The sequence below is a fragment of the Mesoplodon mirus genome, assembly GCF_964341445.2.
Source record: "Mesoplodon mirus genome assembly, chromosome: 10".
In the NCBI taxonomy this organism is placed as follows: domain Eukaryota; kingdom Metazoa; phylum Chordata; class Mammalia; order Artiodactyla; family Ziphiidae; genus Mesoplodon; species Mesoplodon mirus.
Window position 1 is genome coordinate 94638651 of NC_138986.1, and position 16493 is coordinate 94655143.

Sequence of the window (16493 nt, forward strand, 5' to 3'; positions counted from 1 at the left end):
ATGTATTTTAGACTTACAGTACACCTCCATTCAAATGTTAAGTTTTCACCAGGAGTACCTGACCCTCTAAATATGTTAGAGGTCATAAAGTTTATAGTAGTTTCACACATCCAGGTTGTTGCAAACATATTTAAAATTTTCCAGTAACTGAATCTAATACCAGTTCTTAAATTTAAATTGATTACAACTAAAATTTTAAAAATTCAGCTCCTTCTTTCTCATTGGCTAATAGACTCATGCAGTTAATGGCTGCCATACTGGATGGCACAATTCTAGACAATAACAACCGCAGAAGATGAGAGGAGGGGGAACAGATCATCCTCACCCCCAGCATGGGAGGGTCCTGGTTTTGCTCTGGAGAATGATACTGACACAGAGTCATTTTAGACTCTGTTAAAACAAAATTTAAAGACAGGCATTAAAAATTTTAAGAAAATAAATAAGATCTATAAACTTAAAAATCAGGAGAAGTGGAATAAGGCAAATTTTACAATCAAAGGCAGGAGAGAAAAGAGCAAACCAAAGGAAAACACATAATAAATAGAAACCACAAAATAAGTCATTAAAAAAGCCCAAATATATTAGTTATCATAATACACCTAAAGAAATTATATTCATTCATTATAATGTCAAGTAACAGAAGACACAGAACAATACAGGTTTATGATTCCACTTTTACAAATTTTAAAACAAATCAATATTATGGATTTATATATGACATATACATCATAAACGTATAAAATCATGGACTGGAAGGATACACACCAAATTCATGATCATGCTTCTCTCCAGGGAGGCTGACAAGGGAAGGGAACCAAGGGGGTGTTCCGAACTTGAACTTTATCTGTAACATTTTATTTTTAGAAAGATCTGAAGCAAATAGGATAAAAAAAAGTTCAAATGTGTGAATTCTGAGTGATGGGTAAATAGGTATGTTATATTATTTCCTGAATTTTTCTGTACTTAAAACCCCCTAAAATATTACCAATATTCAGGGGGTAGGGGAGTGGAAGCAAAGCCCAGCTGGCAGTGCCACATCTACTCCTAACACAAATTCCATGACTATTAGTGCTTTCTGATTTCCTTTTTTTTAAACAGTTATTTTCTTATTTATTTATTTTTATTTTTATTATTATTTTTTGGCTATGCCATGCGGCGTGCAGGATCTTACTTCCCCAACCAGGGATCAAATCCATGCCCTCTGCAATGGAAGTGTGGAGTCTTAACCACTGGACCACCAGGGAAGTCCCAGTGTTTTCTGTATTTCTTAAATGGCTTATAAGTCTGGTCCACACACTGCCTCTTCCTTTTCTGTTCAAGACATATAATTCATAGTCATTTCATTTGTGCTGATATGAAGGAATCTGGAGCTGGGTAAGACAGGAAGCCAAGAGCATTACAAACGCGAATTCAGAACTGTCCCTCTTGGGTGAGTGTAGGATGAGAGACGGGCAGAGGGAGCTCAGCTTCCTTCAGCAGCTGACCAACTGCACCGTCTCCATTCTCCCATCTCACAAAGATGCCTGGGTCCTGCATCTGAAGACACGAAAATGCACTGAAGGGGACACAACAGTGTTTCCTTAAGATAACTGCAGCAGCAGCCCTTCTCAGGAAACCAAGAAAAGAAAATTGGAATTTTCATTCTGTAGACCATCCATAGGAATCAACAGGACAAATTACCAACTGTTGAGCTTCTCCTGCTTCTCCTTCCCCTGGTAGCAGTGGTTACCACCTTACACAGGGGCTCTTGTGGGGGTGGTGAACCCAGTTTTCTCTCTCCAAACTCAGGAAGGTATCAGAGAAGATGAGAAAATCCTTATGGCCTTCCACAGTTGCTTGGGAACAGCACTACATGGCCTTAGCCTCCAAATTTGTCACTACAGAGAAAAATATTGAGGGTGTGGCAGGAAGCTAGGAACAAAAGGCTAGTACCCCCTGGTGCCATGTTTCTCAGCCACAGGAGATGGAAGAGGAGGGCTCAGGGTTCTCAGCAAAGAGTACTGGACCTTGTATTAAAGTTCCAAATAGTCTTTACTGGTAAGTGTAGGCTCTCAGAGTTTTCCTTCTAAGATTTTAAGTGACAAGGGCTACTGCTTATAACTTAAGTGAATTTGTTGAGAGCCTAGAGTACGTATGAAATTCAAGTAACCATCTGCCAGCAGGCATAGAACAAATCCAGTCTCAACTCCTGGGTTATCCATGCTGATGCACGAAAGCTGGGAGTAGACGTAACACTGCAAATAAACCAACAACCACTTCTTTTCACCTGGGGAATGTATTACTTTGAGGGGATTTTTCTCTAACTTGCTGGTCAAAATGTTTATAAATTATTATTATTTTTCTTTACATTTTCTTTTAAAATCAATTTACATTTTCTGTTATAAACCTAAGGCTGGAGAAAAGAAGGCAGTCCAATAGTAAGCTGGTTAGAGGAGGAAAACCATTCTAGGACAAAAATCCAAACAACCCACCCAGAGAAAGACTGAAATGTGTCCACAACTAACTCTTTACTTTTCTGCTAAAATTAACACATAAACACAACTACTTGATTAATTTCCCTCCACAAATGGGGGCACTGTCCAGGAAATTCTTATGAAGTTTTCCAAATAACAGGTACTTCCCTTAAACTCAAATATTCACATATTTGAATTTGACATATGAAACAGACACTGAAAATTTTATTCAAAGTCACAAGGACCATTGTTTAACATCAGCATGGCTGTTTTTCATTCATGCTGTAAGTATATGTTTGGGATCCTCCAATACTGCCTTGCTTCTTTAAAATAAGCCTTAAGGGCTTCCCCTGGTGGCGCAGTGGTTGAGAGTCCGCCTGCCGATGCAGGGGACACGGGTTCGTGCCCCGGTCCGGGAAGATCCCACATGCCGCGGAGCGGCTGGGCCCGTGAGTCATGGCCGCTGAGCCTGCGCGTTTGGAGCCTGTGCTCCGCAACGGAAGAGGCCACAACAGTGAGAGGCCTGCATACCGCAAAAGGCAACACACCAAATCAGTTCTATCATTTTCAATGGTACTTTACATTTCTCTGTATACTTTCACCTTGTTGCTGTATTTGATCCCCTCAGTAGCACTGAGATACACAGGGACTGTCTTAATATTCCCATTTTACAGATGAAGAATAGAGACTCGAAGAGGTCAAGTGACTTTCCCCCAATAAAGAGTTGTGGAGACCACACTAGACCCCAGTCTTCCAACTTTTACACCAGGCATTTTAAAGGGATGTTATCAGACAGTTACTTTATTTTCCTATTTGCTCAGACATGAGTTTATTTCTACTAAATGATAAACACAGTTATGATGTTCCTTATATTTTTGCAAAATGAATCAGCCAGCTCTGATGTGATGGACATGTGACCACTCAAAGGGGGAACAGTAAAATTAAAAATTTTAATTAAGAGAAGCGATAAAGGAAAGCAATGAGAAGTAGATAGAAAAGATACAGTTAAAAACTGTATTATGTGGCATATATATGTAACTTCAGAAGGAGTCTTTAAAGCTTCACACGCTGATCACCTCAAGCCTTTGGTATGTTTACCTCCTACATACACCAGGCCCAAGACTCACAACTTCCCATGAAGTAGAATTTAACAAATTCTGTCCAGTACTGTACTGTAAAAAGCCACAGCTTGTACCCAAAGAAGAAAAAACAAAGAGAGAGAAAGAAAGAAAAGAAAAAAAAAATCTCTTTGGGCGAACTTTGTATTTACCTTTGTATGGGGTCAGAATAATAAGGATATAATTTTAAAATAATATCACTTTATATCTTTTAAAAATAACTTTTGTAATTAAACATGAATCATTTGGTAATCCAGGACTCTGAAATAAAAATCCATCCAGTTCTAGGTCCAACAGCTTTGCTAAACTATGAGGCTTTTAACACCTGCTAAAACAAAACACCTGCTCATTTTTAAAATCCAAGGCATAAGCAATGGTGGCTTAACATTTACATTATAACCTTTCAATATATTGTATAATTTTCAAGTGTGTTTACATGCTTCTGGTCACAGGGGAATACCCCTATTATTTGAAATATAACAAATTAACGAAGACAATACATCTTAGAAATAGTAAATCCAGCAGTTCATGGTGGAATTTGAGAAAATATGAAGTTTTAGACCCTCAATACTCAGATACCAAGGCTTGGATGGGGAAACGTCATATATATACCTTGTATATGACCCTACAGTCCATTAGTTCCTGAAACACCCAGAAGGCTTCATGATAACGTACATCTTTCAGAAGCCAGAGGCCTGGACCCTGAGGGCAGCCTTAGGGCGTGATCACAGATAATAATGACTTGTGGGGTACCTTCCTATGACTGGTACCTAGAAACAACGGCATCAGCCTATATCTTAATAAAGACAACATTTTAAACGGATGGACACTCACATATTTACATAACTCCTGAATCTTCCCTGTTTCATTCATTGGGCACCTTGATTTTAAATAAAAATACACGAGGCCATTAGAAATAAATATTTACGGGAAGTACTGTGGTGTCATGGTTAGGAGAAAAAGCTTGAGTAAAAGAGGGCTGGGGTAGCATTCCTGGCTAGGTCCCTTCCCAGCTGTGTGACCCAGGGGAAATGCCTTCATCACACTAAATCCCAGTCTTCTCACTGTGGATGAGGATGGGACCGGCCACAGGGCTCGGTGGTTCAGAGCACAGGCTCTGGAGCCACACAGCCAGGACTGCACTCCCGGCTCGGCCACCCGCTACCTCTGAAGATGTCAGTGTGGAGAGCACACACCTGACCGGGTGGTTGGACAATTCAGCTCATTAATGCAAAGTGCTGGGAACAGTGACTGAGTCATAGAAAGCCACCTACATGTTATTTACTGTGAGATGAGCACAGCCTCGCAGAACTGCGGGGAGAATAAAATGAAATAATATGAAATTACACCACAATACTTGCCACACAGGTTTATTTGTAACAACTTCACATATTTTTATTTAATTTTTATTTTATTCTAACGGCTATAAAGCACAAAGCTCAGGTCCGGTACAGCCAGGTATTCAATAAGTGGTAGCTCTTTAAATTTTAATGGGAATAAATATGTGTATATATTGTTACGGATATAAGTTCTTCTTAAAATATTAAATTTTGGAACCAATTTTGAGATTTAAAACCTTTTTCTATATCTCCCTACTTCTGATTATGCATATCATTTACTTTCTGGGACTGAACATGCATTTGCCTTGGGCATATATAAATGGCCCTGTTTCTGGACATGCTCACAAGATGTAAAAATACTGGACTCAATAAATACCTCGACCAGGAACCCACACATGATTCCACTGAACTCTTCCAAGAACGCAGTTAAATGTACAATAAATAAGCAGCCAGCGGGAGAAAATATTCAACATTTTGATTTGGTTCGTTATCTTCAGCACTGATTTTTAAATTACTCAGGAGACTAACATCGTATTTCAACATACCAGGTAGTGTGAAAGCAGACAGATTAAACGATGTTTACTTCAGTCACCATTTCCAAATTGTACCCTGCAGGAAAGTGGAATCTATTTAACTTTGGTGTAAAGAAAGGCAGTGCTTTAGGGGAAAAAATATAGGAAAAGAGGATCACTTGATAACTGATTTGCCAAGGGAATTTTAATGTTATGTGGCAATATTTTTAAGCATAATTTTTTCTGTGAGAAAAATCAACCATGTAAAAATGCACCAGATGAAAGCTTGTGTTCTTTCAAAAACACTACCTACTCCTATAATTGCAGTTAACTGGACATACAGGGTGAGATCTGTGCACCATTGGTCCTACAAAATGGAAGCTTGGCCTATTAGAAGCCTGTTATTTCACTGTAGTTCTCTTAATAATTAAAAATATCAGCACCACAATAATGAACAGCCATTGACCGTCTCACACACGCCAGGCCCTGTGCTAAGAACTGTGCACTCACCTTCTCATTTAATGCCTCCAACGACCCAACGAGGTAGAACATATTTTTAGCCCAGTTTTGCAGATGAGGAAACCGAGTCTCAGAGAATTGGGAACTCAGAAGCTTAGGGAGGAGTTAAGTAACCTGCCCTAAATTACACAGCTGGTAAACAGTAAAGCCAGGCTGTATTGGACTATCTCCCCAACAAGGATGTGAAATAATTAAAGTTACTACCTTCTTCCCTTGAAAACAATTCATTCATGCACTCGTTCAGCAAACAGTTACAGTACCTGTGCGAGGAGATGTAGGGGGATTAAAAAAAGACCACAGAGCCACCAAAGACTTCATGGTCAAGTGGAATTAGAAGGATTACAAAGTTAATTCAAAATTAGGTAATCAATCAAATAACATGTGTCAGCTTAGAAACATGGTCCCAGACAACCACATTTTAAACACAAGAGGGTGGTTACAGAAAAGCATAGGGGCCAAGAAGTCACTGAATCTTTACTAATGAGTGAGGGTAGCTACCGTACACAATCTAACCCCAAATGTTGTAACCGGCCTTGATTTTAACTTCCTTCTACTTCAAAGAAAGCAAGACTTCAGAGATCACCTTTATTAACAAACTAGCACTGATCCTCTTGTGATTTAAAAAAAAGAAGTTATAATCCCCAACTCTTTTAACCAAACAACTTTCTGCCAGTGTTTTTTCTTTGGACACAGAGTCTGACCAAACTTTTGAATGCTCAGAGCTCATAGTTTTTCTTGTGGCTCATTATCACTTCTTGCCCTGAATTATGAATACTGACATATGTATATTATGTACCCTGTCAGACTGAAAGATCCTTAAAAATAGGGCCTTTACTCATTCACTTCAAAAGGGTTGGAAAAAACAATAATTCACTTACTTTCCCAAGGTGATGGTACTTTGCATAAAGGTGATGCTTGATAAATGTTTATTTAATATGAAGTGAGTGAAGGAATGAATAAAATGTATAGCCCTGGCATTTTGGAGCCTTTACTCAAATACAGGTTTCATATCAATATTGGTGCAATTAAATTCAGCAAGTATTTATGGATGGCATACTACATATCAGGCCCTTTCACATTCAGACTGGGTAACTCCATATGGCTAAGAAGGCAGTTCTCTCCAAACTGACTTACAGATTCAATTCGATCCCTAACAAAATCATGGCAGGCATGTTGTAGAAATTTACAAGTTGATTTGAAAATTTATATGGAAGTGCAAAGGATGTTAGAGCCAAAACAATTTTGAAAAGGAAGAACAAAGTGAGGAACTGACATTACCAGTACCAAATCTTACTATAAAACCACAGTAATCAAGATAATGTGGTATTGACATATGGACAAACCTATAGATAATGCAACACAACTCAGAGGATAGAAATCGAACCTTTACATTATGATGAACTGATTTTCAACGAAGGTGCCTAGGCAATTCAGTGGGAAAAAGATGGTCTTTTTAACAGTTGGTGCTGAGACAGGTAGGTATCCACATTGCGCATGCGCGCGCACACACAAACACACACACACACAAAAGAACTGAAACCCTTATCTCATACTATACACAAATTTAATTCAAAATGGATCATAAACCTAAATATCAGAGCTAAAATTATAAAACTTCTAGAAGTAAATATCTGTGGCCTTAGATTAGGCAAAGATGTATTAGACAGGACACTAAATGGATTCCATCAAAATTAAAAAGCTTCTGTTCTTTGAAAGACATCAAGACAAAATTTCTTTAAAAGCCACAGACTGAAGGAAAAGATCTATAAATCATATATCTGATAAAGGACTTGTGTCCAGAATATATAAAGAACACTTACAACTCAATAATAAGATGAACAATCCAATTTCAAAATGGGCAAAACATTTGAATAGATGTTTCACCTAGGATATCCATTATGCTAGTAAACACATGAAAAGATGCTCATCATCATTCCTTATTATGGAAATGTAAATTAGACTAATTAGAAGGCTATAAGCAAAAAACCCTGACAATACCAGCCATGAGCACAGATGTGGAAAAACTGGAACCCTCATTCACTGATGATACAATTACTTTGGAAAACAGTTTGGAAGTTTCTTAAAGACAGACTTTCCTACCACCCACCAGTTCCACCCTTAGGAAACTTCCCAAGAGAAATGAAAATATGTCCGTGCAAAGACTTACATACAAATATTCACAACAGCATTATTTATAATAACCCCAAATTGAAACAATCCAAATGTCCACCAACTTGTGAAAGGATAAACAAAAAGTCGAATATCCACACAGTGGATTGGGCACTAAAAAGGAATGAGGTACGGATACATGCTACCCCATGGGTGGACCTCAAAAACACTGTGCTGAGTGAAAGAAACCAGACGTAACGGACTACATACTGTGTGACTCCTTTTATATAAAATTTCCAGAAAAAGCCAATCTATAGAGACAGTAGGTTAGTGGTTGTCTAGGACTGGGGTGGGAGTAGGGACTGTCTGCAAACAATGGGAGAGACCTTTCTGGAGTGACAGAAGTGGTTTAAAACTGGATTATAGGAATGTTACACAACTCTATAAATTTATTAAAAATCATTGATTTGTATACTTTGAATAGGTGAACAGATTTTATGGTAAGTGCATCATACCTCAATAAAGCTTTTTTTTTTTAAATGAAATTATACCCCCATCCACATTGCTTGAGAGTTGCTGAAGTGTCAGTGTCACTAAGCACTGGGCAGTAACACTTTCAATCTTTTCTTTAAACCAGACTCGTTTTAAAAACTCACATCTCATTATTCTTAATAATATACAATTCTTTGATTTTTAGTAAAACTAAACATTTTCATCTATTGAGTCTGTTATTTTCTTATAAGGATATACATCTTTTCCATAAGGACATGTGGAGCCTCTTTATCTTTCTAAAGTAGCACACTTTTTTCAGTGATACGTGGTACAAATATTTTTTCCCCAGTTGTTCATAAGTTTTAAAATTTTGTTAACAGGGTTTTCTTTTCTTTGCCATACTGACATATTCATTTTTATGTAGTCAAATTTATCTCTATTTTCCTTTACAGAGTCTGTCTCTGGTGTTATAATATGTCATATTCCTTTGAAAGATTAATCAGAAACCTTGAGTATTGTTAGTTAAGCATCCCACGTGCCAAGCCCAGCACTACTGGGCCTTTCCACTTTATGAAAAGAGATAAAACGTAATTTCAAATCTCAAAGCTAGAGGCAGACAGACTTTTCTTTCTTAAACCTTTATTTTAACTGTAAAGAGAGACTAGTGTTTACATCACAAATTCCTGGAAAACTGCCTCATTAGAGAAAATTTCTGATGTGATACACTAGACACTTCCAATAGTTCCAGTGATGAAGAAGTGGAAAAATAAAAAGAAGGATGTGAAAATGTGTTTGCTACTCATGCCAGGACCATGGCTCTAGGACTTGCTGGCTGAGGTCTCTTTGTAGACCATCAGGTCATGACATAACAGCGTGATCACTGTAAGCATTCGTGGATGTCTGACCAGAACAGTCTAGAACTCAGTCATTCACTGTCCCACCACCACCTGAGTCCAGGAATCAGTGGCTGGTGACCCACCCCCATTAGGTAATGAATAGAGGAAACTCAACTTTATTTAAATCTCACCAACTTGGGAAGGGATGGAACGCTAACTGAAGAACTCGTGACCACTGAGGGCTATACTGCTTCAAAAAATACTACCGCAGTGATAAAAACCATTTGGTTTCATGTAGTTATGACTATCACACACGAAGACATAGATAAAACTCACAAAGCTAAGACAGACTCAAGGATGTATTGTACAACACGGAGAATATAGCCAATTTTTTTGGTAATAACTGTAAATGGAAAGTAACCTTTTAAAACTGTACAAAAATTAAAACAAAAACAATAAAAAATAAAATATTTAAAGAAAAGAAATGTCATAAGAATGTTTTATATTAATGTGGATACTGTGGCCTTCGAGGTACACTATATACCTGAGGCCTGGTCATGTCGAGATACAATCAGAAGAGGCATCCAAATGCCTGAAAACAGAAAATGCCTGCTCTTCTCTTTGTATATTTGAAACCGCCCCCCACCAACACACACTCTCAAGACTGGCCCCAGTTCAACCTTCTTTCTTTATCTATCCTACAGCTTTTAGAATCTATGCTATGTATTCTGGGACATATATACAGGCTTAACATTATTCAATTGTTTTGTAGCCACTACCCTTACCACCTCACTGAATTAAACAGAAGCTCTATGAGGGTAAACTTTATATCCCTATGGCATGCAAGCAGTGCTAGGATTCCAGATGTTTCTACTGACTTTATTAGTGCCGTCTCTTCCTCTGCAGCCTCAACAGTGCTCATTAAATATCATTTCTTGATTTCTGGGAAGAGTTGAAAAAAGGGGCCAAGACGGTTAAAAAAAGAAAAAAAGTATTGTGGGGACACTTTCGAAACTTATAATGTACAACAGGCAGTGCTGCAGCCAAGAAAAATATCGCGGAGTAGTATGTACATGATACCCCAGCTTCACAGATCCTGCAGAGCAACGCACAGATTGTCTCCAGTTCTCTTCTTTGCACCTAGGCAGCCTTTACCTAATGACTATTGGTTCCTATGTAAGTTTCCGTGAACTCCAGGGTTCCATGAGGCGGCTCCAAGGTCTGCCCTGTAGATGGGATGGCCATGGAAGCCACGTTTAATTTGTGGCTGCTCCTGTCTAGGTACCAGTCCAGGTCTTTTGGCCATGGGTAGAAATGAAGAGCATTTCTATTAATCAAGGAGAGCTTTCCCACCTCTGAAAACCCTCTGATGTCCCTAGGATGACACACAGGTGCCTGCACCCAGGTCTTCCCCTAGTCCCAGGATGCCTGGCTAGCTTCTTTATGGCTAGCTTCTTCCCTGCCTTCTAGGAAAATAAAACAATAGTTAAAAGCCAGTTCCTCTACTGCTCTTCTTTTCTTCCCTTCTATTTCCCTAAGAGAGGTGAGCAATGAGGAAAAGTAAGAGTAATGGTTTCACCAACTCTTGACCCTTGGACAACAAGGATTCCGGCACATCAGGATCCATTATAATAAAGAATTTGTGCACCGCTAACCTACTATTTGTCTAAATTTGTTAATAATTCCCAAGAAAGGAGATGGCATCAACTCACTCAGCAACCCATTTCTTGGTGACTCTACTAGAATTCCCAGCTTCGTCATTAAACCAAAGATAAAATGCTGAAAATTGTGGTCTCATTCTAATATCCTCGTTTTAGTAATGCAAAAACAATACTTTCATAAAAGATAAGTTTAAATAATGAACCTAAAGTATTAGTACTCAATATGCCATCCATCTTCTTAGGCTGGGAGTCTCTTTGCATTTCAAACTCCCCTTGACACACCCACCACTAAATGAAGAGAATGAGTAAATAATGTCTGAAAATAAAGCCTCTAGACCTGCAGCATCTAATTAAATCTCTGGGACTAGCTATTGGTTGGTGAGACCCTTGGGTAATTCCTGTCTCTAATCCCCAGTTCCATGGAATACCCCTGTCAAGGTTAAACGAGATGTTAAATCAAACTCTGCCCACACTATGAGGCACATAGTATGCGCACAATAAACTCTAAGATTTTTTTGAAACTTTTAATTATAATGCTTTTTTAAAAATGGAGACAAGTTTCCACCAAATTCTTAGTAAAGACAGATAAAAAGGCAAAAGCTTCTGTATTTTTAAAGCTTCAATATTTTAAAAATTCAGTCATTTACACACACACAAATCATTCCACCATCTTTAACGGATAACGCAGAATATTATTTGCCCTTTTGCTTCACATTTAATACTCTCACTGGTTAACAGCGTTGGAAACACGAGGGCAAGGCGTTTTCTTAGAAACAGCCGCTACACAGCGGTTTTTTCCTCGGGGTGGGAGGAAAGCCTTCCCTTCCTCCCTGGGACAATGACAAGTCGCAGCCCGACTCCGAGGGAAACGTGCGTCCCAGTGCGAGTTACTTGGTGTCCGGGGCCTGTGCGGAAGGGGACATAATAGTCCGCCAGGAGTGACCCCAGTGCCCCCTACGCACCTAGGGGCGCGGGAGCAAGCGGACCCCGCCTTCCGGGACCGAGTGTGAGTTTGCGTCCCCGCATCGGACCCGGTGGCCCCTGCCCTTTGCAGCCACGGTGCGCGCGCCCCCGGCGGCGTCCCGTCCCGCTTGTGGCCAACTCCGCGGCTGCCGCCGCCAACTGCGGGCAAGTCCAGCCACCCTGGCCCCGCCTGCGCCGTCCCCAGCCCTGCCTGACACTGGAGTTGGTACATACGGGTCTGCAGCGCAGGCGAGCAGGGGAGTGAGTGCTATTTTAAACATGGCTTTCCCTCTCCTGTAGCCTCAGAGCCATCGCGGCGCACCGGCGTGGGCACGGCCCACATGGGAATAACCCCGACATCTGCCCGACTTATTGGATTCATTTTCGATCTCCCTATGCGTGGACTTGTTCCCCACCCCGTGCTGCTTTTCCTCCACACTAACCGCAACCTGGCAGTTTGTAAAGAGGAAACTCCCCTCCTGGAAGCGGGGGTGAAAAGCGCTTTTGCTTCTTGTTCGAGGTGGAAACCATTCCGGCTATAATGAGTTCAAAAAGAAGGGAAGCCGGGTCGCCGGCAAGAAAGTAACATTCAGAGATCGACGGGGACAGAGGGAGGGCGCAATGTCTGCAACAGGCAACTGAAAACAAGCCCTGAAGAAGCAAAGAGATTCGCAACCGCCGAGTTACTACCGAGTGCACTGCACGCCATCCATTGCAATGACAACATTTGCTGTTAGCACAATTTGAAGGCCTTTGAAATGTTTTTTGGTAAGACTTACCTTTCTCTTCGGCATAATGACTACGTTGGTGAAGCTAAAAAGTAAAGCAACGGGCTGGAACTGCTGGCACCGCCGCTGGATGCTGGCACCGCCGCTGGAGGCTGCCCCCGCCGCAGCTGTTCACGCGCAAGGCTCGGCGTAGCCCGGCCTCCGGGACCTGAACCTCCGCGGCTCCCTCCAGGGGCCCTCTACTCGCTTGCCTCCCCGCTCCTCCAATGAGGAGCCCCGGCAGCCGGCCGCGAGGCCCCATTGGCTGCGGCAACGTTCTAAATTCCACGAGGGCACGCCCACCTCCGTGCGCACGGTACGCTCTGTTGTAGTTTCCACTTCACCGAAAAAAAAAACAAAAAACAAAAACCCTGCCTGGCGACTGAGCATGCCCAGTTCAACTAGTAACCTCCAAGCCACAGGATCCTGTAGTTTTATTGTTTTGCTGCTCCCTTTTTGGATTGTGTCAGTAGGAAGAGTAGGCCTTCATAAGGAAGAAAAAGAGTAAGGATGGACACATTAATTTTATAAGGTAAATGTATACACAGCAGGCACTTTAGATAGTTTACTGTAAAAGCTTGTAATGAATGCTGTGTGATGGAGCGCTGTGAAAGTGGGAAGGTACTCTGATCTGGAAGAGTCTGGCAACCTTTAAGGGTCTCGGTTTCCCCTTCTAGGTTTCTAGTGACAATAATCCCTAAAATTGCTTAGGAATAGTTTCCTGAAATCTGATTACAAATCACTCACTAATTCAGCCACCTTCAAACCAGGCTTGAAGGTGAACAGAGTTCACCTTCCATATTTGTTATGGAAATTAGAAAAGACTGAAGAAGGTCAGAACAGATTATTTTATTTTTGAAACATATTTAACTGACAATTTAAACATGCATAATTTAATGTTTCTCAAAGTTCTGCAAGGCATTTAACAGGCATTGCAAACACTTCTGAGTTTATGAAATCATGCTTACCCTGATACCAAAACCAGTGAAAAACCACAAAAGTAATGAGAGCTACAGACCAATATCCTTCATAAACACAGACACAAAAATCTTGAACAAAATTTTAGTAAATCAAGTAACTATAAATGAAATATAACTTTTAAAAATTGTGAATCACCTCTATGTTGTATACCTGGAATCTATATATTATTGTACATCAGGTATACCTCAATAAAAAAAAGTTCTTTTTAGTAAATCAAATCCAACAACATTTAAGAGAATGACCAGTTAAGTTTATCCTGGGAATGCAAAATTGGTTTAACATCTGAAAATCAGTCAATGTAAATCACTGTATTGCTGGAATAAAGGGAAAAAAACCCCATCAGTTCAATAGATGCAGGAAAAGCACTAGTGAATGGTTAAGCAAATTATGGTAACTACATACAATAGAATACTACTCAGCTTAATAAAGAGGAATAAAATATTCCTGAATGGATGAATGTCAAAAACAAAATGCCATGTGAAAGAAGGCAAATACAAAAGACCATACTGAATAATTCCACTCATATGAAATTATTTTTTTAAAAAAGCAAAATTAGGCATGTTTAGTTTTATAATCATATTAGAAGGCAAAAGTTCACATTATAGGAAAACACTAATGAAACCTTATGCTACAAATATGGCCAAATCCACTTTGGTCACGCAGAGGCTACAAATAGGTATTAAATAACATTATCAGGTAATTAATTTTAATGCTTGACATTTTTCTTTATTAATCTTCAGAGTCATGAATTCGTATCCTAGAAAACTCCAGAAGTGGTCAATGACTTTCTTTTTTGTAATATCTTTAGGAACTCACAGATTTTTATATATTTGGCATGCTTCAGTCTATTGCCATTATTACTTTTTTTTTTTGATACTCATATTGCCCCCAAAGACTTCTTTGTTTATCAGTAAATTCCGAGGAGCGTTTCTCTTGTTTTGATGTATCAACCTCTAAGACTGTAAAGTCTTCTCTGCAGGATGTGGATGCTGTCTTAGCCGATTTAGACAATGGATAAATGAAGAGAGTCACTTCCTGAAGAAGGAAGAAGGAAAAAATGAGTAAACAAACCTCTTTTCCGATTCCAACTCCTCTCCCCTTTGTTCCTACTCAGAACAGCTGGAATCGTACACTGACCCCAGCACTTTTCAAACAGCAAGATGGAACCATCTTATGGTACCATGACTATCATTAAGGAAGATGGGGAGGGAGAAGGGAAAAGAAAAAAGGGCAGAGAATAGAAAATATCAGAGTGCATTTCACACGGTAAAGGCAAGTCGTGTTTGATAAAGCGTTTCCATTTTCCATACGTTTCCACGTAAACACATACCACACATAGGTACATGTATGTGGAGTGTGTGTGTGTGTTGTAGGTTGTGTCTTGAAATGTATTTTTAGGATGGGTCTTGATGAAAAAACCTTAAAGCTACTGCACAGCCCTAATGAATCTTGTGGATCTCTGGGGGTCCCAGCACTTTCTTCCTCTGGAAGAAAGGTGTTTAGTCTTCAGATCTCGAAAGGAAATCTTGAAAGGAAGGGATCACCTCCTTCTTGATCTGTATGTCCCTCCTTCCCTCTTTCAGGCAGGCACAGGCAGGCTTTTGCTCTAAGTAATGGCAGTTGTGGAGAAATCAATACTAGAATCATATTTTGTTGCTTCTGATAGTTCTGTAATTCCTGGGTAAGTTACTATTCTTCAGTGAATAGGCCAAAGAACTCCAAAGGTGAATGAACGAGAGGGGGCAAAAGAGTAGTCTATTTTTTTGTATTTTTATCAGTCGAGTCTCTAATTGGATTGAGTGCTAACTTTTGAAGAGACCACATTTAGTTTTTGCAAAGTAACTGGGACAGAGAGCCAGTGGTCCCAAATCATAGACACTGCCTGTGATTCCCAGACCCTAACCCCAGCTTACTGAATCAGAATCTTTTATGGCTGGCCTTGGGAATCTGCGTTTGAAACAAGCTTCTCGTGTGATTTTTATACTAGAATTTGCTTGGGCTCCATCCTTCCCCAATTCCAGTTTTGCCAGGTACTACTCAGCTTCTTCGCTAGTTGCAACATTAAAAACGTCCCACCCCGAGATCCTTAGAAAAGCACCTCCTCCCAGCTTCCCAGGCAGCGCTAGGCAGCTCCTCAGCCCTTGGCAGCATTAAATTCCCTGGCCCCCCATCCTCAAAGGGAACCCAAGCTGAGCAAAACCCCACAAGCCACATCCTTTGAAGGCTCTATTGTTTCAATGATTGGACAAGCACACCTTGTAACTGCATTAGCAAGGAGGGCCAGGGCGTTCTGTGATCTTCCAAGAGGAACCCCCTTTTTGTTTTTCCCAGCCTTCAGTCACATTTAATCTGTGTGCAGATTCTTTACCCCAAGTGTGTTTTACACCGTTTTCCCACCCCTGGTCCTTTTCAGATCCAATCTCTGTGTTATTTACCTCTCCTTCTTCTTGTTGCTGCTGCTTAAACTCACAGGAGTGTAATTAATTTGCTCTTTGTAGTTCCCAAATGACTATTTGGGCAGGAATTAGCCATGCTCAGTAGCTAGAACCAGGGATTGGGCTACATTTGTTCGGCCATCCTTTTTGGCTGGATTGTCCGCATGGCCAGCGCCAAGAGCTGACCAGGTTCAAGGTGGTGAAAGTTAAGGGAGGGGAATCCCCAAGGGTTCAAGGCAAGGACACAGCAAAGTAAGGACACATCCCATTCCCTTAAGGGAGAAGCCACAGGCTGTCAGGTGCCCAA

General features: G+C 40.3%; 1 protein-coding gene across 2 annotated transcripts in view; it reads right to left on the minus strand.

Moving 5' to 3' along the window:
• The window catches only part of HMGN3 (high mobility group nucleosomal binding domain 3), a 29466-nt gene extending 16493 nt beyond the window's left edge, over nucleotides 1–12973 (minus strand). For both annotated transcript variants that reach the window (XM_082633892.1, XM_082633891.1), the window contains exon 1: nucleotides 12783–12973. In XM_082633892.1, the coding sequence (XP_082490018.1) occupies nucleotides 12783–12797 (15 nt within the window). In that variant the 5' untranslated portion in view covers nucleotides 12798–12973. The remainder of the gene's footprint in view (nucleotides 1–12782) is intronic.
• Nucleotides 12974–16493: the final 3520 nt, after the last annotated feature.